Raw genomic sequence first — 23,996 nt, 5'->3', positions numbered from 1 at the left:
CGGGCTGACTGTGCTCCTCCGTGTCCGCACCAACCCCCCCAGCTGTAGGGTATTGTCCGGCCTGACACCGGTGCCTGACAGCCACAGCAGAAGCTCCTGCCCGGACAAGTGGCTTTTCATCCCAGTCCTGCCGGAGGGACACCCTCAGGAGAGATGCGAGTGGTGAAATCCCAGCGGTGCGTCCCCGAGCACGGACCTCCTCCCAGCCCCGGCTCTGTCCCGCTTGCAAAGCGATGGCAGCAACCAGGGCCATGGAGATGGTCTTGTTCCCTGCCTGGCTCGTGTTTTGTGTCCTGCCTGCTTGCACTGCCTGATCCCCGAGGTCTCTTTGAGGGCAGGGGGGTAGCAGGGCCGGACTCACTGCCGCATGCTGGCCGTCACCCTTCATCAGGGCTCTGATGCACCTAATGATGAATTCCCAGGCCTTTGAGAAGGGATTATGTCTTCCAGAGACTAGAACAAAATATAATAAACTTAAAATAGCTGCTTCCTTATGGAATATGCCAACAAGCCCTACTGGAAACCCAGTAGAGTGTAAATTTGCATAAATTTGCATACATCTCCATAATTTCAGCCTCACCCATCAGACCTGCTCCCATAATGAAGCGCTGCCTGACATTGCGGGCAGCTGATGGTATTTGACACACGCCAGGCCACAAATGCCACTGCTAACAAGGCCCCTCGGTGCTGCTGCCCCAACTCTCGTTAGAGGCGGGCCAGCATGACTGTCCCCAGCCGTCGGGTTCCTGCCTGCATCCCTCCCCGGGGACCCCTGCCACCAGCACCAGACCTCTTTCCCCTTGTACCACGAGAAGATGCGCTCTCTCGCCATGGGGAATAACGTGATAAATCCCCAGGTAGGTCCAAGAGGGTGTTGTAACTCTCAGCCAGGGCGCAGAGGGAAGGAGCAAGCTCAGGCGGCTCAGCGGAGGGGATGGGGAGGGAAGTGTTTGCTCAGGACTGCGCCTCGTGCTGGTGCCCAGGGGACAGGAGTGAGGTCCCCAAGAGAAGGAACAGGGGACCCTGAGCAGAGATCCTCTGGCACCGAGCACACTGCTGGAAAGCAAAATAACTCCTTTTAAACCCAACTAATGGGTCCAAGCCCTGAAGGTTCCAGGACATATTTTGAAATGTGTTTGAGCACTGAATTTCCATCCTGCATCCAGGAATGCATCCTTCTACATGCTGCATGCCCTGGGCAAATCCAGCATGGTGCTGGCTAAAGCACGGGGTGCTGAGTTAGACCCCAACTACCCCAGCTATCACCTGAGACCCAAATCTCAATGTTGAACTGTCTAAAAACAACATACAGTTTAAAACCCAGAAGCGACACCAGGGAGGCTGTGTCTGTGTGGCTGAGCCCTAATGGTGAAGGTTTGCTGTGGTTTCCTTCACCACGCGGACACTTTTATTCAGGAGGAATCTGCTTGTTCTTTAGATCCCACCAGGAGTGATGAGAGGGGCTGTGAGGGCTGGAGAGGCGGCAGTGTTCCCAGGGAGGTGGTGGCTGCCCCCAGCATGAGGCCACGCCGTCAGGTCTCCGTCTCGCTTGCATCGTACAGAGGGTTGAGGTAGAAGACCTGGTGGTCTTTGGGAGCCATCTCCTGCAGTGTCTCCTCTCCACAGTCAGTGCTGGGTGGCTCCTGCAGTGGCTAATGAGGGAAAATCAACTGATGGGGAAGGGAAGCAAAACCCTCGCCAAAACCCACCCAGTGCTGACTCCCTACAGCAGCCGAGGAGCTGGTGACCCATGGGAGGACGGGACGATCCCAAAAACCCCTCCTGGTCTGGAGAAAGGAAGAGCCCTGCCGGGCGCATTGCACCTCCACCAGCACTTGAGAGGGTCCTGGCTGGGGCCCTGCCACCTCCTGCCCATGTCCCCCAGCATCCCCGTGTCCCCGGGCAGCGGCAACTCACCACACCAAACGTGGGGTTGTCGAAGCCTTTGTCACTGGCTGGGTCAGGGGACGCCATCTCCTCTGCTCTGTCCCAGGGCCGGGGGACGCGCAGGGTGGGCAATCTGGGGAGAGACCCAGGCATCACCCATCTGTACCCCTCCCATGCCAGCAGCTCCCCCAGCTGAAACACTGCATCTTCAAGAGGTGGATGGGAAAATATGGGGGCAAAGTTTCAGGCTGTCTGAAGCGGGATGTTTGTACCCTTTCACAGGGAAAACCAGCCCTATCCAGCAGAAACCATTAAACCTGGAGGGCTGGGACCTGCATCCTGGAGGGCAGTTTGTCAGAGGCAGACAACCCCAGCACAGGCTTCGTTTTGGAGCCATCACTCTCCCCCTGTGGCCTAAAATGAATTGCCACAGAGCTGACACCTGTTCCCACTGCAGTCTCAACAAGCACTAATTAATTTTATCATTATTTTTATCATGTTATCATATTATCATCTTTTAATCACCATCACTACTTCTATTATTTTTCTTCATTACTCTTATCCTAAGGGTCCCAGTCACTGAGCATCACACCCTGCACCATGCACCTGGTGTGGGTGGGCTCAGCAGTGGGTCCGCACATGTCACCACAGGTCCTGAGAGCCCACCGATACTTAAACACTGTGACCACAGGCTCTATGTACGTGATCGGAGGTGCTGTGCTATCTGCAGGGAGGCTGTGCCAGGCCCTTTCTGGTGGAAACGAGCTACACTCACTGGTTCGCTGCTGGTCAGAATGGCTCTGCTGCATGGAGGCAGACTGTTTGCAAGCTCCCAGAGCCTCCTGCCTAATTTGCAGTATCCCTGTTGGTGTCGGATGCCTCCATGACGCTCAGCAGCGCTGCCCGTAAGGGCCCTGCCCTGAAGCCACCTGGGGACACGCAGCAGGAACAGGTCAGCTGGGGACATGGCCTGGGCTTGGGTTCAGTTCTGTCTCCTGTAGCTACGTGAACTTCCCTCTTGCTGCTGACGGAGCCGGTTTCAAAGGCCTGTCCAGCATCCAAAGAAGTGTCAGTGGAAGATAAATCATCAAGTAGCAATTATGGGGCTGGGAGTTTTATTTAGAAATTAAACGAAGGCACGGGTTTATTGCTAGGAAATGTCACGTCAGCACGTGCTGAGTGGCACAGCAAGCATCCCTGGCCACAGCTGCTGCTCTGTGGCGAGAAAACCCCAGCGGAGGAACCAGGAGGGAAGAAACAACCTGACTTGTGAGCCTGCAACATGGCTGGCATGCCCTGGCAGTCATCAGTGCACCTTGCATGCATAAATTAAAGCAGTTCCCCCCCCCCCGGTTATAGAAAGCACAGGGTCCATCCTGTTTGCCCATGGTCAAGTAGGTGAGGTGAGCCACAGCGGCTCAGCGGACAGCCCCCCACACAAATACATCTGCCAATAAATCCTGCAAAACCCTCCTTGGGAGACACAGGGCCCCACGTGAAGGTGGGCGCATGAGCGAGGAGCAGAGGTGGGTGACCCAAGCGCCTGCTGTGGGTGCTGCTGGGATGCCCTATTCACTGCTGGAGCCTGTCTCCAAGCTGTGAGGAGAAAAGGTGATGGAGAAGGTATTTCTGACCAGCTCCCAGCTGCGGTGAGGTCAGGTGCCACGCACCCCACTGTCCCTCCCCCGGGACCCGCACACCACTCTCCACGCAGCGTGAGCAACTACTGCGCCAGAAGCTGCATTTGCTTCTGGATGCTGTCACTCCCTTTCATGGCTACAAAGCTGCGGGATGAGCACTTTGAATTATTTTGATGCATATCTATTTAGCAGCTGGAAGTTTCAGTCCTCCATCCCCCAGCAGGACTACAAACTAACAGTTACAAGGAAAAGGAGATGTCCCCAGGCAGCACAACCAGGCTGTGCAGAGCTCCAGCCGAGCCACCCACTCCCACCAGAGTACACCGTGCACCATGGCACCAAGAAGCAAGTACTCCCAGCCACGTACCAGTCCAAGAGTACAAAGTGCCTTTCAGCCACCTCACTGCCAATAAACTGTGAGGAACAACGAGGGCAATAATTTTAAACTAGAAGAGGGTAAATTTAGGCTAGATATGAGGAAGAAATTCTTTAGTATGAGGGTGGCGAGGCACTGTAAGAGGTTGCCCAGAGAAGCTGTGGCTGCCCCATCATTGGAAGCATCCAAGGCCAGGTTGGATGGGGTTTTGAGCAACCTGGTCTAGTGGAAAATGTCCCAGCCCATGGCAGGGGGGGTTGGAACTAGATGATCTTCAAAGATCCCTCCCAACCCAAACCATTCTGTGATGCTATGAACTAGTAATGTTGGGTATAGCAGACCACCCAGCCATGCCCACCACCATGGGAGCTCTGGGCAGCCCTGCATGCCTCCTGCCACCAGCCTGGCTGGAAGGACAGCCTGGGGATGATAGCTGCCCCCAGGCAGGAGAAGCCTGGCAACATGCTGCCAGGAGAAGCCTCACCCATACCTTAGCTTTCCCTTTCTGTAGAGAAAGAGGATCCCTCCAAGCAATAGGAGACTGAAGAGTAGCCCCGAGACCGTCCCCGCTATGATCCTGTTCAATGCATGGCTGCCTGCTTGCCTGCTGAAAGCGCTGCCAGTGGCCGCCTCCATTTTGCCACTTGAAATGCCAAGTGTTTCACCTGGGAAAGGGCAGGAAGAAACAGGGGTGAGGAGTGGACAGGGCAACACATCCCCACACCAACTCACACACAGGGCAGAGGGAGCCTGCAGTTGGGTCTGGAACTTCTTGCCTGGTTGATCACCTTCCCCCGGGACAGGGGGTGGGTACACAGCTGGGTGGACTCTGCTGGGACAAGGCCATGTGGGGCTGCTACCCACGCAAACACCAGGTCCCCTGGCTGTGACCTACATGCTCATCAGCATCTGCCAACTTACATGGCTGCCTCTACATGCAGTGTTCTGGCTGGAAAGCAGCTCTGCAGAGGGAGACCTGGGGGTCCTGGTGGGCACCGAGCTGACCATAGCCAGACGTGGCATGGAAGGACAATGGTATCCTGGGCTGCATGAGGAGGAGGGTTGCCAGCAGGTCAAGGGAGGTGACCCTTCCCTTCTGCTCTGCCCTGGTAAGACACAGCTGGAGTGCTGGGCCAGGGTCTTCTCAGTGATGCCCAGGGACAGGGCAAGAGGCAATGGGCACAAATGGAAATACAGTAAATTCCAGTTAAATATAAGAAAAACTGTTTTGCTGCAAAGGTGGTCAATCGCAAGGACAGGTTGCCTGGAGATGTTGTGGATCTCCATCCTTGGAGACATTCAAAACCCAACTGGACACGTGGGCTGCTGGCGGAGGACAAGGAGCTCCGGACAGCAGTGGGTTTAGGTGCACCCGCGGGGGACCCGCCGAGGACAGCGGCATTACCGTGCTGTGCTACGTCCTCCATGATGTCTGCTGCCAGCTGCTCCGCAGTGCTGCCCGTCTGCGCTCCTGCTCCATCATCGATCAGCACGATTTGGATGAGAGGAGTGGAGCTTCGGGGTATGACTCCCAGGAAGGTCTGCGCTTTGTGCACCTTGGATATGGCCATCCGCACGCTGGCGTACTTGGGCTTTTCAAAGCACAAGTTGACACGTAAAACCCATGAAAGTGGCAGGCAGAAATCAGTCCCCTCTACAGACAGCCACGATGGATGCACCAGCAAGGCCCACCTATAAATCTTCACATGATCCCCATCACAGAGCTGCCATCCCTGTTACTGCAGTGCCATTGCGTCTCCCAAACGAGAGGTTCATACCTCCCCTCCCTTTCAAGCTGTGACCAGCACCCGGCATGCAGCATCCCCCTGCAGAGGTAAGCATGCCAAGAAAGCAATTTCGTGTAGCGCACCCATTAAACGCTGTATTAAGACATGTGCGGCTGTAAGGAGGGCAGGCAGCAGGCTTTCAGCTCGGGATCAATAGAGCAATACTCTGATATCGATCCTCCCAGTGTAACTCGGAGCACGCCTCCTCCCCTGGCAGCTCCCAGCCAGGAGGAGGGATATCATGCTGTGTCTGACAAGCAGCAGCGTGGAGTGATGCCTTGTAGAACATGCATCCAAGTGCTGGCCAGTGCCGGTTACCCACCTAGTGCTGGACTACTGGAGAATCAAAAAGCAACCCAGCATTGGGAGCCATCTCCCAGAGGTCACGGGATCCCCTGCTGCAGGTTTGCATGATCCCAGCTGCATGGGCTGACCTCCCACGTTATCTAGAGCTGACCTCCTGTGTTTTCTAGACCAGGGTTTCCAGCAAGCCCCCCTGCATCCTTCCCCATCTGCATGCCAGCAGCTGTTCCTGCCCCGCGTTGAGAGGGGCACTGGGGCTGTGGTGGGGAGCAAGGGAGGCTGTGGCAGCCCCCATGGCAAGTTGGCTCATCCAAGAGGCCAAATGAGGGAGGTGAGCCCTGCGGGCTAGTGGGGGGTGAGGCTGAACGCCCTGCATCGCTGGGACCGCGTGCTCCCCCCAGACAGCCCCACCAGCATCGGGTCACCGGCAGACATGGCCAGTGGCTTGTGGTTTCGTTAGTCCCTCCCAGTCCAGCGGGTTCGTGTACCTGGCTCAGCAAGCCTTGGACCAGTCTGTCCCGGTACTTCTGCAGGTCAAAATCAGGAGTGAAATCCAGGTTAATGGTGGCTCCTGCAACCCGAAAACAGACAGACATGACACTGTCACCGAGCCCGGGCAGACAGCTGCCACGGCAGCACAGCTCCAACTGCCACGAAAGGCACTGGGGACCCTCCAGTATATCTGTGCAACTGGTCTGGCTGGGCTCAGGAGAGGCGGCTCCACAGCCCTGCCTGAGCAGTGCTGCCCCAAGAAACCTCTCCCTCCCTCACTGGTCTTTTTATTAACTGGGTTTGATGAAAGGCTTTTGGTTTCCACCATATTCTGGAGAGAAGCTTTCCCTGGAAAGCTTTCCCCCATGTGTCCCTCCAGGAAGCTTTGCATGTACCTGGTTTTGGGGCTGCAAGGCTGTGATTCAGCAACGCTACCCTGGCTTTGGGGAGAAGGCGGAGAGTGGGGGACACCTGCGCTCCCCATACCGCTGCACTGCAGTCATTGAGTCAAATATTTTCCTTGGAAAAAATGCAAGTAAGCATTTGTTGAAATATGAAATTCTCCTAAAGGCTTTAAGGAGCTCTGCTTTTAGGAGCACATCAGAGAAGCATATGGTGCCATTTTAATGAATTTGGTACGATATACCAAATATGATATACCAAATATGTAGGTACAATTGTGCATGAAAAATTCCCCTTAGCAACCTTCCAGGCAGATTAATGGAGAAGTGCCCATTGCAGAGGGAACGCTGTCAATCTGCATGTTTTTATTTTAAATGAAATGAAACAAACTTGCTGTTGGAAAGCTAACGTTATGGTGAAAAAGGTGCATTTTCTCTGAGTGTTTTCCACTGCATAAACTCAGCACAGCCCTATTAGCTTGACGAGCTGTGACATCCTGACAAGATAAACCAGAGGCAGGGACAAAGGGCTGCAACTCAGAACAGGCTCCCAAAAGACAGGCTGATGCTTCGGAGAGATGCCCTGGGAGGGTGGCACCTAGGATGCAGATGGGAACTGCGGATGGGACCCGCAGATAGGACCTGTGGGAGCAGTGATACAGCAAAAATTGAGCCCATGACCAGCAGCACCCCCTGCACCCAGCTTTCCCTTACGGAGCCAGGGGAAGGGAGCTGGGCCAGCCAGCACAGCGGGGAGGAGGAATAGGGCCATGCCTCCCACTCACCACAGACCCTGCAGCAGTGGCCAAGGGGCTGCAATGGGCTCTGGCACGCTGGCGCTGGGCACTGCCTCCCCGACGCCCCGAGCAGGGCCGCGCAGATGCGGTGGCCATCCTAAAGGAGAGCAGGGCAGCGTCAGTCCCTCGCCCCGCCAATTGCAATGGCAGCCCCCCTAAATTGCAATGGGCAGACTCACCGGGGCGTTCCCGCAGGCACAGCCGGACTTGTCGGGACAGCCGGTGCCCGTCACCTGGAGAGTGCCATTGCCGTGAAACTGCAGCGGGGCAGAGGGACCCCGCAGGTACCCAGCCCAGGCCCCGGGGCTGCTGAGCTCCTGCACAGGGAAGAGCAGCAAAGCAGATGAGTATCCCCAGCCAGGTCCCCGTGCTGTCCCCAGGCACCCGGCCGTGTCACCTGGACGCCTGGTGCCACATCTGACGGCCAGCTTGGAGCAGCCCCATCACAGGCAGAGAGTGCAGCAGGAAAATCCTGCCAATACATCCATTCAGGCTTTTCCACGGGGCCAACAGAAAAAAAACCTTTCTAATTTAAAACCAGAAAAAAGGACCACAAATAAATCATGAGATGGTTGGGCTTCTTTTTCTTCTTGCTTTCCTTCTTTCTGCTGGCCCAGAGAATTCGAGTTATCAGCTTTTAATTACTGGGAGGAAGGGGTTGGATCTGAGGTATTTTCCTTCAATCTGGGAAGCGTTTCAGCGGGCTTGGCATTAGCAAAGGCTGAGCTGGACTGACCAGCCTTGTCCTGCCAAGCCGCCGGTAATTCCCTCACCCTCTGTCTTCCACAGGAGGCTCCTCCGTGCCCTGGCACAACAGAAGAATTTTTCAGGCCCTGGGGTGAAAATACACCACACAGAGCAAGGAGTGGGCTGGCTACAAAGTGACAAATTAGCTTACAAGGTCAGTGTTTAGGAAATACGCTACAATCACAAAAATAAAAAGCACCTTCTCCTTCCACCTCATTGCTCAGCAGCAGCCTCTGCCCTGGGGCACAGCCAGCTGCAGTCCCTGGGGGGGTGGATGATGTGCCGTGGGGTAGTCCCCAGGTATCAGTGGGACTGGCATCACTCCAAGCACCCAGGACCATCCACCTCTGCATCCCTGGGGCTACGTGTCCCCGAGGTGAGCTCCATTGGGGTGCTGCCTTGTCCAGACTCGCCTGCACCCGCCTGGACACCGACTGAGTTTATTACTCAAAAAGCACTTACCTAATGCCTGGTCCTGAAATGGCAGATCCCAGGCAGTGCAGCAGTAGAAATAATAAATAATGTGTAAAATGTCTGCCACATCTCCCACTCCTGGAAGGAGCCTGTGTTTACTGCTGCAGCGCCTGTGATCTTTCACTCCTCCGACCGGCGAGGGATGGGGCTCGTTGTGCGCCTGATTCCCGGGCTGAAGCACAGCAGGCTGCCAGCATTTCCATAATTATCCCTCCAATCAATTAAAGAACAGTACTGAAGCAAAGCTGGGAGGCGATCACCGAGCCACGGGCCATGTTAAGGTCGGGGGCGGGAGCGAGGTGTCCCCAAGAGTCCCCGAGCAGCGCGGTTGCGGACACGTGCCTGGGAAAGGGGCAGCCCTGGGTGCCAGAGAAGATGCCATCTGCAGGTGGTTTGACCCGTGCATATTGGCCTTTTTTTTTTTTTTAACGCGAATAGTGAGATGGCCTGTGCTCCCACACCGCAGGGAGGGAGGCGGTAACAAAACAGTAGAAGGAAAAAAAATCGTCGAGACCATCCACAGCAGCAGCAGCAGCCCATGAAGCTGCAGCACCGTGGGAGTGCCCCATCTCCCCGCGCAGCCCCACTCCTCCACCCCCGGCTGGTCCTTCCTCTCCTGACCTACTTTGGGGCCATGGCGAGGAGGCGTTGAGCTGGTTTCTCCTCGTCCCCTCGTTACCTGGCCCATGAGAGAGATGCTGCGGAGATGAATCACTTGCTGCGATGAGTCGACGTTTACCCGGAAGGAGGTTTCGGGCTGGAAAATAACATCGTCGTAGCGGCACGGGACGCGTTCCTCATCCACAGAAAAGATGCGCCCGCCTGGCTCCAGCTCCCCATCGGGGGACACGGCCTGCCACAGCGTGGGATCGAACCAGGCGTGGTGCTCAGCATCAGCGAACCTCACTGTCGCACCTGGAAAAGCAACAGGAAAGGCTGAGCATGACCCGTACCCAAATCCGCAGCCCCAGCAGATGCATCTGGGGTGGTAAAACCAGGCACTGCTTGGCCCGAAGCGGAGGAGCTCGCCCTGTGGGCAGGGAGCGAGGAGCTGGCCCCGGCATCACCCTGGCTGCCGCAGGCACCTCCCGGAGCTCTGCGAAGCATTCTAGTGCTCAGGGCTGGGGTCTCAGCAGCTCAGCCCGGACCCCACTTCTGGCTGCAGGCCTCTGGCCCCAGATCCCACAGGACATTTTTCCCCCTTCTTTAAAGCTTACCCTCACGGTTAGGGAGTAAACCAGCTGCCTAAATGCTGAATAACAGCTAAACTCGATAAAAATGGGTATGATAATTCACATCCCAGTTCCCAAGCAGCCTGGCAGGCCTGCAGAAACGTGACCGGCCCTGTTCCCTGCAGTGGGTAACCCCAAAACCAGTGGCCCATTTAACCATTAATTACTTATTAACCATTTCCCTGCTGGCCACAGTTAGTATCATCACGCAGTGCCCTGCTTCCTTCTCACCCTTCCCCAACAGCTGAATCTTTACCGATTCAACCAGCGTGCGGGCGTTTATTGACTGAATTATTGGCATTTGTTTTAAAATCATGCTTTAAAAAAAATCCATTTGTGAAAGTTGCCCCAGAAATGCCTGTTGGTTTCAGGGGAGCAGCACATGGTCAGCAGGAAAAGCCCAGTGCAAAGCGCAGCTGCCAGAGCGTCCCTGATGGGGGGCAAACAGCTCCAAAGCAGAAAAATGATAGGGATGAAGGATTTTGGAGTGGCTCCAGAGAGTCTGATGCTACAGCCCTTCCTCTGGGCAGGCCCATTTGGGCTTTTTCTTTCTTTTTTCTCTTTTTTTGCTAGTCAGAATGCAGGCACACACACTCCACTTTTTGACTCTTCCTTTCCTGCAGCCGAACTAAAAAATTACTTGCCACTGAAAGCATTAGGTAGCTCTTAAATACCCAAAATACATCTCCCTAGCAAACAGCTTTCAGGCTAATAACAGGCACCAATGAAACAAACCTGCCGTCTCAGTCACAGCAAACCTGGGCTGGAGGCTAAGAGAGGAGGGAAGGATGCGCTCACACCGAAATGCCTGTGCGCATTGGGCCAAAGGCCAGCTCGCTGCGATGGTTGCGGTTCAGCTCACTGGCGTGTAATTCCTAAACGGTTTTCTTTAGAAATACCATGGCAAAGAAAATAAAAGGGTTTTGATGTGGCTACATGCTTAATAGGCAGGGTAAAATACAAACAATATTTGCCTCTCTGCTACAACTTCAAAGGCTTCCCTACTACAATTACTTTTTTAGAAGACAGGTGATCTAGCAGGAAAAAAAGATCTGATGTGAGGGAGGTCATCAAAGAAAAGGCAGGTATTAAAAGAGGAGTGATTCACTTTGCTCTGAGGTGGGACAGGAAAGACCTTTGTAGAAGCGTTTGGGCTGAATTTGCATGATTAATCAGGGGCTGATGGGGTGACTGGTCTGGGCACAAAATACCTGAGTCACAGCCTGGATCCCAGCTGCCATCAAAAGCTGCAAATCCTGCACCAGATGCCAGCACGAATTCTCCATTCAGGGGCAGGTACTAGACGAAGGGATTCAGAGTATTACTGTGCGATCCCGCTGCCAGCCACCCAGGCTTGTAATCAAATAACAGTGCTAATTATTAGGCTGCCTATTACACTTGCTGTCTCCAAGGCACTTTACAGTCATTAGGAGTTACCCTCGCCGTGCCCCAAGTTAATGTGGAAGTATCAGCTCCTGTTTTTACAGATGGGGACGCTGCGATGTGGAGAGGCAGTTTGACATTATCTTCCGGTAACACAGAAAAACATGAAGCATTCAGGGAAGCAAGAACAAGGTAAAACAAGGTAAAATGCAAAATAAGCTCTTCTGACAGCTCCTTCCTCCTCTTGCACACACTCCCAGCAGCTCAGGAATGGCTTTATACATTGGCATGCCATAAAAAACCCAACCTTACTCCGCAAGTGCCCAGAGGTCCCCTCACTTAATGGGTTCCCACCTCCGGGGGCTGCACTTGCCCCACAAAAAATACCTCAGGGGCCCAAGCAATGCTTGGTGAGGTGTCAGCTAGTAGATTCGCACTCAGCACAAGCTAAGGAAAACACACAGCAGCATTTGGGACAAGTTGCCATAGCTAGACCCTCTTCTTGTTGGGTAGGACATCACTGGCAGGTAGTCAGGCTCACCACACTTGCCTGGCTTCAGCTCAGCCAGGCTTCTGCTCGTGGGCACAAGGACAAACATCAACACGTGCAGCTCTGCCATGGGAGCCCTTTCAGCAAGGAGCTGTGGCCTCCCAGGTCACCAGCTGGCACTGCCGACTCCGAGACAGGCCTTGGCAAATGACTGCATCAGGCAACACATTCACAGCACATAGGTTATTCAGCTCAGCCCATCTTATTTTACGTTTAGAAACTGCCAGAGAGAAAGTCTGGTTTTCCCCCAATATTTTCACATATGAAGGAGTGATGTTCAAGGCTCCCTTCTCCTCTAACTCAGTCCATCCAGGGTTTTAGCATCACTCCCCAGAGAGCAGCTGGAAGCCCTCGAGGGCTGCGTTACGCTGATGCACTAGATCCTGTGCTCAGGCAGAAGCACGTTAGATGGGATTTTAAGGTTTCGTCTACTTAATTGGTCTTTAAATATGCATGTAGGTTAGAGAAAGCAAGACTTATGAATGACTGCTGTGGGTGGCTGCGATAGTTCTCTGTCCTTGGAGCGGTCTTGCCTGAGGATGCTCTGTCCCACACAGGGACTGCCTGGGGCGGGGGGGGTGGACATGGCAAAAATGCCCCTCACCCCCAAGCTGTAGGCAGCGGTCTAGACGTGTAGTGCCTTGGTGGTGTGGTGCTTTGAAGGCCATAGCCCAGGTCCCCCTCTTGGTTCAGGAACTGTGAGAAGCCAGGGTGGAGAGCAGAGGGCGGCTGACACCGAGAAGAGCCCTGCAGTGCTCCTGTGCACCATCTGCTTCAGACCCAGCAATGATGTCGTACGTTGGGCTGGACAAGAGGGGATGATGAGGTGAATAGCTGAGGTCTGGGCAACATCTGCCCCAAGGGTATGGAGTCTCCCCACCGGCTAGGAAGAAGCCTTTGCCTATGGACCCTGCTCCAGGAGACCATAGCACGTGTCATGCCTAACTGGAAACCACGCCATCATGTTCTCTGAATTTCTATTACTCTTGAGTAAAGCCAATTTTTCCAATACTGAAGCACTGAAAGAGGCTGAAAGGTCTGCCAGGATACAAATGACAACGTGCCCTTTAGCTGCAGATATAAAAGCCGTGTCTAGTGACGTTTTGAGGCTCAGGACTTGGCCTGCTTTTTGCTGGGCAAGGTCTATGCTACCAACTTCTTTCACAAGGTGCTTCACTTCAGAAGTGCCCTGGCTTGTTTTCCTGTAAGCCCATGCAGGAATTGGGGGGTGGAACACTTTGGAGCAGTCAGCTAACACCTACACCCAGGGCAGACACCAGCAGCACTGCCAGCCAAGTCCCTTCTCCCAAACCCGCTGGGCCATTTCAGGCTGGAGCCCCTCACCGCTGCCTCTTGCCCAGTTTGCAGGTTGCCACCCTGCAGCCTGCTGTGCATGACGGGGCCAAGCAGGGAGGGTGGCCAGCTGGCTGCTGGGGTCCAGCTGAGCTGCTCAGGGTGGGATTTTGGATGGGATGTAGTGGATCGTTTCACCGACGCGGGGTACCAGCTCTTCCCAGCAGTCACCTGTGGGCACTCAGGCCCATAGCTGCAGGGATCTTGGGTGGAGGAAGAAAAATCAGACAGCAGCTGCTGGTGACAGGGATGGGTGACACAGCAGGGCCACGACTGGCTGGCCTCTGCTTGCTTTCCCAGGCTGCAGAAGTCAGTGTTTGTGAGTCATGTGGCTGGATCGAGACCACCAGGTTGGGAAGTCCCTGCTCTCATCCCTGCCTGACTGACAGCTCTTTCCCCTGTAGTTACCAAACACATTGACAACGGCTGTGGGTCAGAGCTTCCCAAACACCCTGCGGTGGCCATGCAGGACACAATGAGCTTTCCTGTCCGTTTGGATCTTCACAAATTAACTAGGGGGGAGAAAAAAGCCAGAGACAACACCTAGACAAATATGTGTCTACATTTGTAAGCTGCATCACTCACGCTGCTCCAGGGAGCGATGCAAGAGCATCGTGTGCACGCATTATGCACAAAGCAGAGCAAGAAAAACGCGGTAAGGATTCACATGGCGTGGCCGAGTTCAGTGTGGCAAGAGCAGGGATGAGGTGGGCTTGCTTAGTTAGAGATACACACATGCATGCGCGCACAGATGCGCAAATGCTGGTCCGGCGAGAAACTGAGGTTGCGTCCTCCTGTGCCTGGGAGGGCCCAGGTGAGTGGGGTCTGGACGGGGTGCGGAGCAGACGCGGGGTCAGCAGTGCACGGCTCCAATCCTGCCCACGGGGAGAGGTGGGAGAAAATGCCTCATGCTAAACCTGCCCCACACCTGCGGTGCCTGTGCAGAGCTCTGGAGACACTGGCCTCTGGGCTCTCTGGAGAGGATGCAGCTTCTCCCGCTAGCACTGGAGAACCCCTCCACCACTGGGGCCAAAACCCCAGGCTGGCTGGACTTCCCAAGCCCAGAGGAAGCTGTCCACGTGAGCGTGAGCGTGGCAGGGAAATGAAAGTCCCACAGCACACACGGTGTCCCACTTCACACTCTGGGACTGCCCAAACGCTGTTAGCCCCAGCCCTGGAATTAAAATGCAACACAACACAATGCAAGCCAGGGGATGGAGTCACCTCATCTCTACAGACATGAAGTGCAAGAAGAGCCCTGTACTTCTGCTTCATAGCAGGAATTTCGGAGGCTGGTCCCCACAGCTACGGCTCCTTGCCCACCAAGGCAGACCTGTTGCCCATCCACTACCAGCCCTCCCCAAGATGCACACCACTGGGCAGCATTTCAGAAGTAGTTCCGTTGTCCAGTGGATCCTAGTTTGTAAATAATTTGTCTTTTCTTTTTTCCTAGCATAAGTAAGTTAAGCATCTTAGCTCACTGCAGAGGACAAATAGAGACTCCGTTTGGGCAGTGGCTTTCTGCATTTGGGAGTTTAGTATAGAAATTGCATATAGGCTGGGCCACTTTCCAAGTACATTTTGAACTGAGCAATGACATGTACCAAAGGAGCAGAGCCAAAAAGCTGGCAGTTTCATCTGCTTTCCCTTGCTCCTGCCAACCTGTACTCCAGGGCCATTAATACAGCAAGCTGAGAGTCCCATTAGTCATTTCCCATCCCTGATACCGGTAAATGACTTATCTCCTCGGTCATCATTATCAAGTGTAATGACAATTGAAACAGTTATCATTTTTCTCGTCAAAAAGTCAGCAAGAAGAGAGAGAAAAGACCCCATGTGGCTCTCGGCCCCGAGTCACGACATTTGCAACTCCAGCGCTGCACCACTCACTGAGAAGACACCCCACTGCCCCAGTGTGTAAGTAAGTGAAAATGACACTAACCTCCAAAATGCAGAAGAAAAAAACAGCAAAGGCCTGAGAGGCAGCTTTTGAAGTGGGTGGCTTTGAACTGGCCTCTGGCACGTCCTGGCTCTGCTCGATTCACGAGCATTGGGCTGAGATGACTGACAGCAGCAGTGTGACTGGCGTGTCACTGTCATCAGCGCAGGAAAAAATGCAGCACTTCTGCTTTGAACTCGGGTGAGCGAGGCTCATGATTGCAGCTGGCTATTCCCCCAGCCTTGTTTTAATTTGCAGCATCAGCACATTTGAACTCCTTGCTCGGGTGAGATGGTGCCACCATCCCTATCACGCAACACCGAGACTGCCTGGGTGCGCTGGACTCCGCAGTGCTGCACCCATGGGTGCACCAGTGAGCAGGTCGGTAGCCATCAGGGCTGCACATGGCTCCCGGGTACATCCCCTCGCCCGGCACCCAGCCCGCGAGCAGCTTCGGGGCTGGTGCTGGTGGCACCTCATCGAAAAACACCACTGGGGTAGGATGTGAGGGGGTTATTTCTCCAACGTGGAGTGCTGTAACACACCGCAGGCATTAATGCACAAGGAAAACAATTTCTGTATCATCTCTCCCAGTCCTGCTTTGCTGGGGCAGCAGCAGCCCGCAGATGGCAGCAGGCAGCCGGGGCAGCAGGCAGGCAGCCCCTGCCCGTTGCTGCCCGCGGGTGGGAATAACGGAGGTTTTCCCAACGCCCACTGGGGCCGGGGGGTCTGAGCGCAGCTGGCCGTGTGGGTGCTTGGGTGGGATCCAGCTGCTGGCTGAAGGCGCCAGGAAGGCACAGGGCCAGATTCGTCTGCAGGTGAATCCCTTTTGACAGCTCTGGAGCATTGCCAAGGGCTTGCTTGCCACAGGGTTTCTTAGGTTCGTTAGCGGGGGTTCATTTACTTGCTTTCCTGCCTGGGTAAAGCTCCCACCTGAATCCTTGGGCTGGCTTCTTTCCCCCCCGGCCGCACACCCCACACCCCCAGCCCACTGGCAGATCTGGCCTGCCCCTGCCATGGCCCCCGATCCCACAGCAGCTATTCCAGACCCCTGGCAAGAGGGGCCAGTGAGGCAGGATGACCTGCGGCCACCCTGAGATCTCTGGGTGAGCCGAGGAGGGTGACCTGCTGCTGGGCTAGGATGTTGCTGCCCAAAGAGCTCCCTGCCCAGGCACATGCCCCCATGAGGAGCGGGGGCTTTAGCATCCCAGGGAAACCAGGCAAGAAATACAGCTTTTATCCCCATGAAACCCACGCTCAGGCAGGCTGGTGCAGTGCAGAGCAGGGCACAGAAGCTAGTGCTCCTCTCCGTGGGACCCATTGGTGGCAGGCAGAAGATGCGCACCAGCCCTCCTCTGCTCCCAGAAATAACTTGCCCCTCTGCTTTTGCCGCCCAGAGCAGGCAGGGGCTCAGGCAAAGGAGCAGTGCGCCAGTGGGACATCACCATTTCAGCATCATCCCCTGCAAGCTAAAGAGGTGCTTGGCTGCTCTCCCTTGCCTGAGTCCCTGCCTCCCCCTCCTGCAAGGCAGGGTCCTTTGGCAGCAGCACGGCCACGCTGTCATTAATGCAGGAGCTGGTTCCCCTGCCGTGTCTGCTCATCACGTTTTACATTGCGTTTCAGGGTGCGGGCTCCCCGCATTGCCTGCCCAAGCTGGCCTTGCCACCATGTCCCCTGGCAGAAGGGTGGCCTGGCACATCGGGTTCCCGAAACATCACGCTCCTGCCCATCCCCACAAAGGAGCCGCAGCTCCTGGCCATCCCACGCAGGTGCTGGCTGGAACACCCCTGCCAAACTACCCCACAGACCCTATTTACTGGGGGGATTAAAAAAAGCAACGGGCCTCAAAAGGCCACTAATTTGACTGCAGCTTCCCAGCGCACACCTCCAGATGCGGAGCCAAACAGGTCCCAGCAGGGTGAGGAAATCGGCTGTCCCGGGGAGACACGGGGACGTTGGGAGCCCTTCAGGGAGCACATTAAGGTAAACCAGCCCAAGACACTTGAGCTATGGATGCAGAAGGCACACAGAGGCTTAAAGCCATTTGCCTCCACAGACAAGGTCAGAGAGAGCTGGAAAGCGGCTTGAGATGCAGGCAGCCGGTCCACGGAGCAGCCGCCCAGCCAGACCTGCCCCAGCATCCACTCCAGCCTGGGATGCTGGCAAGCTGCTCTGGCCACCATAGGCTTTAATAACTCCTCCCGCTAGAAACTAGCCTGCAAGGAGCAAATAAACTTGGGGAGGTGACTGTAAAAGGCTGTTTTACCGCACTCCTTTCCTAGGGCAAACCTTCAGTGGGAACGCTGCCGGAGAAAAGCCTGCAGGATTTGGGCTTGTAATTATGTGCTGGCACACGCGCACTCCCGTGAAATTTTTTACCTTCATCTCAGAAGGAAAAATAATCCCTTCTCTGGGTGTTTAGTTACCCTGCTGTTTGGGAAGCAGGGGGGAGGGAACGCCGGTGCCTGGGATGAGCACAAACTGTGGCAATTCATTAGAGCCGGTACCCCTGGAGAGCAATTGGCATTTCGAGATCAATCTCTGCCAGGAACCGAGCGGGAGCATCCTGCAGCAAAGCTGAGTACATTCTGCTCTCGCAATTAGGCAGCTAAAAATAGAAGGCTGGGCAAGGCGTCCCTGGTTAGACCCCAGTGCCCTGCATGCTCCCAACCCTCACCCAGCCTTTTGTGGCCCCTCACCAGGCGGGCAGGAAAGAGGTACGGGCAGCTGCCGCCACCGTGGCAGGGCTCGGTGATGGGGCAGAGCTGGAAAGGTGACATCGGTGCTGCTGAATAAGCCCGGCCAGTGCCCTGACCCTGCCACCATGGGGGTCGAGCGAGGCTGCTCTGCCCACGTGGCTAAACCCGACTCCTGCCACCCCAAAAATAGCAAGCGGCATCATCCATCCCTGGCCCACGCTGCGGTGCTGGCCAGCTCGGGCACAAACTGCACCAGGGCTGGTGTTATCAGGGCAAATGCCGGGATCGCAGCCACAGCCGTGCCCTGGCCTGGCTCCCTATGGAAGCGCAGCCATAACCAGAGGGTTTAAACCCCCTCCATTGGCAGGGCACCAGCACTGAGCATGCCCCCCTGCACCCGCCGTGGTGGGCACTGTCCTCATGAAAGTCAACGGGAGCCCAGCCCCTTCCCCAGCCGTGCATTTCCTCCTGTGCTACTACAGCAAGCAACGCGCTCTTTTTTTTTTTTGGCCAAAGGCTGTATCGCATCTCCATGGCGACTCTAAAGCTTAATGTATTCCTACTGATTTAAGTGATTAATGCTCCAGCGCAGCACGGCCAGCAGCCCAACAGGTGCAGCCCAGCCTCTCTGCAAAAAGCCTCACGACCAATTCATTTTCTAACCAGCCGGTTGCCAAATTTCACGCCATCCCCACAAGTGGCAGACCAGCTCAGGTGCTGGATTTCATTCTTTTTTCATCCCTAATCTTGGCAGGCCCCGTAACACCTGGTGACAACAGAGCATGGCAGTGGACAGGAGGGAAGTGGCTGAGCTGAAATTACAAAGAAATGTTAACCACCGTGCTAGGAAACTTGCTGGGACAGTTTATCGTGAATCTCTGGGGCAGTGATGCTCTGAAGAAAGGTGTGAGCTGCAGTACGGGTTTATAGCCTGGGATAAGCCTGGCTGCTCACAGGCGGTGCAATTCGGTGCAGCAGTGGGGTGAGCCCCTGGCTGGAGGGGAGCTGTGCTGTGCTCTCACAGCCGGAGCTGCTGCTGCCATGATTTATTCCCTTGTGGGCCCCCCAGCCCTCCTCTCCTCCTGCACAGCGGTGGGGCTAGAATATTCACTGCAACCCTGGAGCCCACGCAGCTGCTTGCCAGCAGCAGGGCCCTGGAGAAACCCTGGGGTAGCAGAGGGTCACCAGGAGCTCCCGCGAGGACCGCTGGATCCTTTGATCGGGATGAGTCGGGGGCCAGTCCAGCATTCGGACCCCATCCCTCAGTTGTGATGGGAAACGTCCACCCGAGCAGCCGTCGGAGGGTCAGCACGGCGGCACAGCCACGGGTGTCATTAGCTGCGCAAAGGTGGTGGTGTGCCTCCCTCTCCTTCAGCCAGCCGCAGGGCTGCTCAACTCGGCTCTTTAGCTTGGTTGGGAAAGGCTCACGCCGTAATGAATAACGCTGCTCTGCAATTATGCACTTTGCAGGCCTCTGATGAAAGTACTTTAGAAATATTATACATTCATCTGTAAGTAAAATAAAATCTACTGGAGTGATATTTTGCTCTTTTCTTCTCTGGGTAAATTCCACATCGTTTATTACATTATATTTGTACGTATTTCCCCAGTACATTCTTTCCTTCTAAAATTCATATTTAAAATGCCATATAAATAAAGTAACTCCTCCAAATATTTGTAGAGGGATTAAATATGGCACATGGCATTATTAAAGCATCAAAACTATTAGTGGCAGAGACAGCCTGAACAAATTACACCACATAAATTTCAAGGGCTTGTTTGGATTTAATGGCTGATAAAAGAGCAATGCTGCCCTAAAACTGAGAGAGAAAACTTGGCCACAAGCTCGTGCTGTCCAGGGGAGGAGGTTTTGCAAACAGAATCCAGGCCATTTCGTGCTGTCCCGGTGCTGGGATGGGGCTTGCCGGTGACCTGTCCCATGCCAGCATGTTGGGGCAGCGGGTTTGCTTTTCCCTTTAATTCCTCCCTCTTAAATTTGACCCTCCAAACTGTAGGGATCGAGACACCATGTGGCCTGCTCCGGGCAGGGCTCCTCTTTTCGGGGACACTGGGTTGTTCAGAAACCCCTCCGAGGCGAGACCCCCCCAGTCTTATCTCACCCAACACATGCATTTCGGCAGGGTGTTGCGCCCGTCCTTCCACAGCCAGGCTAATAAAGCCACAGAAAAAATATAAAACCCAATGGCACTTGAAAGAAAATTTCTTGAGCAACATTTTGGGATTTCCCAGAACGGTTCGTTTTCATTTCAAGATCTTTTGATGTCAGCTTCACTTAGCCTCTGCCCAGGGCTACAGCCTGCTCTGCATCGGCAATGCCGTGCGTTGGTGCTCCTCAGCAAACTACTGCCAAGGCCTCAGTCCCATAGAGGGGGTTTTATCCTTCCTTTGGGGAGGAAAAATTAATTTCTTCCAAATGAAAATGGCTTTTAGGGTTCTTCCCCCTGTAGCCCCCAATGAAAAAAAAAAAATAATCCCAGAAAATGGCTTTTTGGCTCCACAGTGCAGAGACCCCCAAGGCTGCTGTGACTCTCATTCCCTGCCCCAGCTGAGGCATCCTGGGCGAGTCTGGCTGAAACAAAATGTCAAAGTCCCTGCAGAGGGGGGGACAGGGGGATGTGCCACCTGGCTGGCAGTGCTCCCGCGCCAGCCCTGCCCCTGCCCACCCTCCCGGCGCCGCCAGACGCTGCCTTACCATGTCCGTCAGCGCATGGGGAGACCCGACGAAGACTGAGATGACCTATAAGAAAAGGAAAAATAAAAGCAGGCTTTCCCCCGGCAGGTAAAGGGCTTTTCTGAATGCCCAATGGCGTTTTGCAAAAAATTAAAATAAAAATAAAATTAAAATAACATAAAAATGGCCGATACCTTGTTCTTCTCAAAACGAACCACGTCGCTGGCACAGGGGACTCTGCCTTTCTCCCAGTTGGAGGCGGTTTCAAAATTGGTGTTGGGGATCCACTGCTTGTACACGGCAGCTGCAGCAGCTGGGAGGAGCAGGGAAACCAGCATAACCCAGTCCGTGGGAGACACTGGGAGCCCTCTCTGGGATGTGCTACGGGATGGGTTAGTCTTTTCAGGCCAGATTTGGGGATTTTCCACCCAGGAGCAACCCCTGAGTGTTCCCAGTTGAGCAGTCACAGACCTCCTCTCTGTACAAGGGATTTTTTTGGCTGGGTGATGGCTTTTACCCACCCAGGTAGGAAGAGGAGTAAGGGACAAATACTTGGCAGGCAGAGAGAAGGCAGGAAAGTCCTGCAAGAAATGGACAAGAATAACATACACCTGGTACCTAAGCATTCATTGCAGTGGGTTTTGTTGCCACTCGGACTAATCAAACATGCGGAGACCCCTCGACCTTGGTGTTTCCAGTAGGTACGGAGCGGGCATGCAGAGCCAGCAGGACCATGAAGACAGGGTGAGAGGAGAAAAGGCATTTGCTATGGGATGTGTAGCACAAAATATGGGCTGGTTTCATGTGATTGGGACAGGAGGAGGAGGATTCAATGGTATCCTGCAGCCTGAGGCACAGGCAGGTTGGGAAATAGAGGTCTTCCCCATGGGGCTTGCCAGGATGGCGGCAGTCCTGCCCATGGGTCCCTGCAGGGATGAGGCCGCTGGCCAGGGATGGGCCATGGCAGAGGTGGGTTTCCATCCTGACCCCGCTCCGCATAAGCGTGGCAGAGCCGCACGCCTCCCAGCCTGGCATTGCCCAGGCTTGGCTGGGAGATGCACACTCAGCTGAAGATGAATCTCCAGCAGCCTAAAAAAAATGGCTTCATGCAAGTGAGTTATGAGACAGAAAAGAGGAAAAAAAACCCCAAACCCAACCAACCTTTGCTCTTAATATGGATCACCTTTTCTTGAGGGGAAAACCCCACAAAACTACAAAATACATAGAAAGCCAGGGGTGGAGAGGACCAGGCAGGGGAGTGGGACTTGGGAGCTGGAGGTTAGGTGGAGAGGGGGCAGAGGGGTCCCAGGGACCCCCCGACCCAGGGAAGGGAGGGAGGTCTGAAAGACTCCAGCTGATGGAGGGAGGTGCACTGCAGAAAGCCTGGGCCCTGCCGGTCCAAATGATGGGGAGGGATGTGGCCAGTGGTGCTAAATAGGCTCTGCAGAGGCTTTATCAGCAAACAACAATCGTCTTGGAGTGTAATTTACACTGTCTGACTCTGCCAGGGGCACCACTGAGACCATTTGCTGTACGTAGCCACGTCCAGGAGAAGAGGAAATGACGTATTTTTAACCAGAATGGAAGTCCTAATGTAGGAACAGGGGCTGGAACCCGAGTGCAAGGTACAGATGGGCTCCCCCAGCCCCACGCCGGGCTGCAGCCACCGCTTTCAGCTGCCTGAAGGGGCCCTCGGGCAGAGCAAACTCCCCCTCGCCCCATATCCACTTTAAAACCCACTGAGAGGGAAAAAGCCTGTAACGGTGATAAGAACAGGACCCAAGCAGCCGCTTGCAGTGTTGTGGGCACAAACACCTTGCTGGCTTGGAGTCAAAAAGAGCTCAAGAAAGCAAAAAGCCCCCAGATGGTAATTGCAAGTTGTTCTGTCCCTGCTGCGGTTGACTTGCATCCCTCCTGTCCTGGAAAACCAGGGAATGGAAAGGTTAAAGCTCCAGCAGAAAGGCTCAGCTGGTCCCATTGCACACACGCCTCATGCTCCCACAGCTGCGAGGTGTTGTGTCAAGCGAGCTCATGCCACACCACACGCAGGGATGGCTCTCTGTGCTGACCAGGCCGCATCAGCAGCGGCATCTCCTCCGGCCGGGGGCTCTGGGGCCGCGGAGGTTAATCTCCTGATGCAAAGCCTTTTCCCCCATGCAGCTGCGCTGATGCATTCCTGCACCCTCCACAGCCCTGGAAATATCAGCATGCTATTTAATCAGCCTTGTCTCCCGGGAAGCGCAGTCCTTGAACATCAAAGCGACATGCATATTCAACAGAGAATGTGTCCTGCAGTGCAGAGCTGCTGGCTTCAAATAAGAGCAGGAAAACTCAACTTGGGGAGGTGCAGCGGGTATGATACACTAATCCCAGCCTCATTCCCCTGCCTTTGCTCTGTCCGGTTGGTAATACCTTTCCCCATTTGTGTTACAGCTATGCCTTAAGTGACAGAGCCTGCAGCTCTGCTCCGGAACAGAATTGCCAAAAGCACACCCGAAATGGGGAAGTTGTCTGGCGGTCACCCCTGCTCACCATGGCGGTCGGGCCCTGGGCATACTCACCAAGGAGCTGCAGGACACCGAGGAGGAAGAACAGGCGCTTCATTTTGCAGCAGGCTGCCAGCCCTCGCTTCCACAGCCCCTGCCCGGCTGGACCTTGGACCCTCCGCGGGGGCACGTGATGGGCTTAGCCCGGAGGAGGCTCTAGGAGGAAGGGAGTAAACCGGTATGGGAGGCAGGTTTCCCCCAGTACGAACCAGAGCCTTGCTCAGTCCCAGAAGCTGGTTCGCTCTCACAGCTGCTCCTTTCCCAAGGTCCCCGCTTCCTTGGCATCCATGGGGAGCCTGGGAGAGCCACCGGGGAAGGAGGCGGAGAGGGTCCCCAGGTTGGCTCGCCGGACCTCGCCATCCACACTCCCTCCACCCCCCCGGGTCCTGCTAAAGGGCACCGCGTGCACGTCCCATGCCGCCCTCCCCTGCAGAATGCCGGCTACCTTGTAATTACTAATAATGGTCTCAATGTATTTTCAATTAGCTCGCTTGGAAGAGAGCAGCTTCCAGCGACGACTTGTAATTGTACTTTGGCCACCAGCTGATTTGCTCATTACCCGGCGCACGCCGCGGCAGTGCCGGCGCAGCCCCACGCTGCTTTTGTTGAGGCTGCCAGGGGTCGAAGGTGGCAGCCGGCAGCGGCACCAGCGCACGTGACTGCAGGAGGAGGAAGGACTCCACCGTCCTCCTCCTCTG

The 23,996-nt window shown here is 55.0% G+C and overlaps 1 protein-coding gene across 1 annotated transcript; it reads right to left on the bottom strand.

Moving 5' to 3' along the window:
- Positions 1-1,383: 1,383 nt before the first annotated feature.
- On the bottom strand, positions 1,384-23,449 carry AMN (amnion associated transmembrane protein). The gene is made up of 12 exons (XM_052783760.1): positions 23,314-23,449; positions 20,947-21,065; positions 20,774-20,818; positions 11,348-11,435; positions 9,584-9,819; positions 7,863-8,000; positions 7,672-7,780; positions 6,482-6,564; positions 5,309-5,495; positions 4,394-4,568; positions 1,918-2,020; positions 1,384-1,652 (listed from the first exon to the last, which is right to left on the bottom strand). Exons 1-12 carry the CDS (start codon positions 23,354-23,356, stop codon positions 1,533-1,535), a joined length of 1,446 nt encoding a protein of 481 aa, XP_052639720.1. The 5' UTR covers positions 23,357-23,449; the 3' UTR covers positions 1,384-1,532.
- Between the last annotated feature and the right edge of the window lie 547 nt (positions 23,450-23,996).

The sequence above is a fragment of the Harpia harpyja genome, chromosome 3 (assembly GCF_026419915.1).
Source record: "Harpia harpyja isolate bHarHar1 chromosome 3, bHarHar1 primary haplotype, whole genome shotgun sequence".
NCBI classification, from domain to species: Eukaryota; Metazoa; Chordata; class Aves; order Accipitriformes; family Accipitridae; genus Harpia; species Harpia harpyja.
The sequence above is the reverse complement of the archived record's forward strand: the minus strand, read 5'-3'. Positions and strand labels throughout refer to the sequence as shown.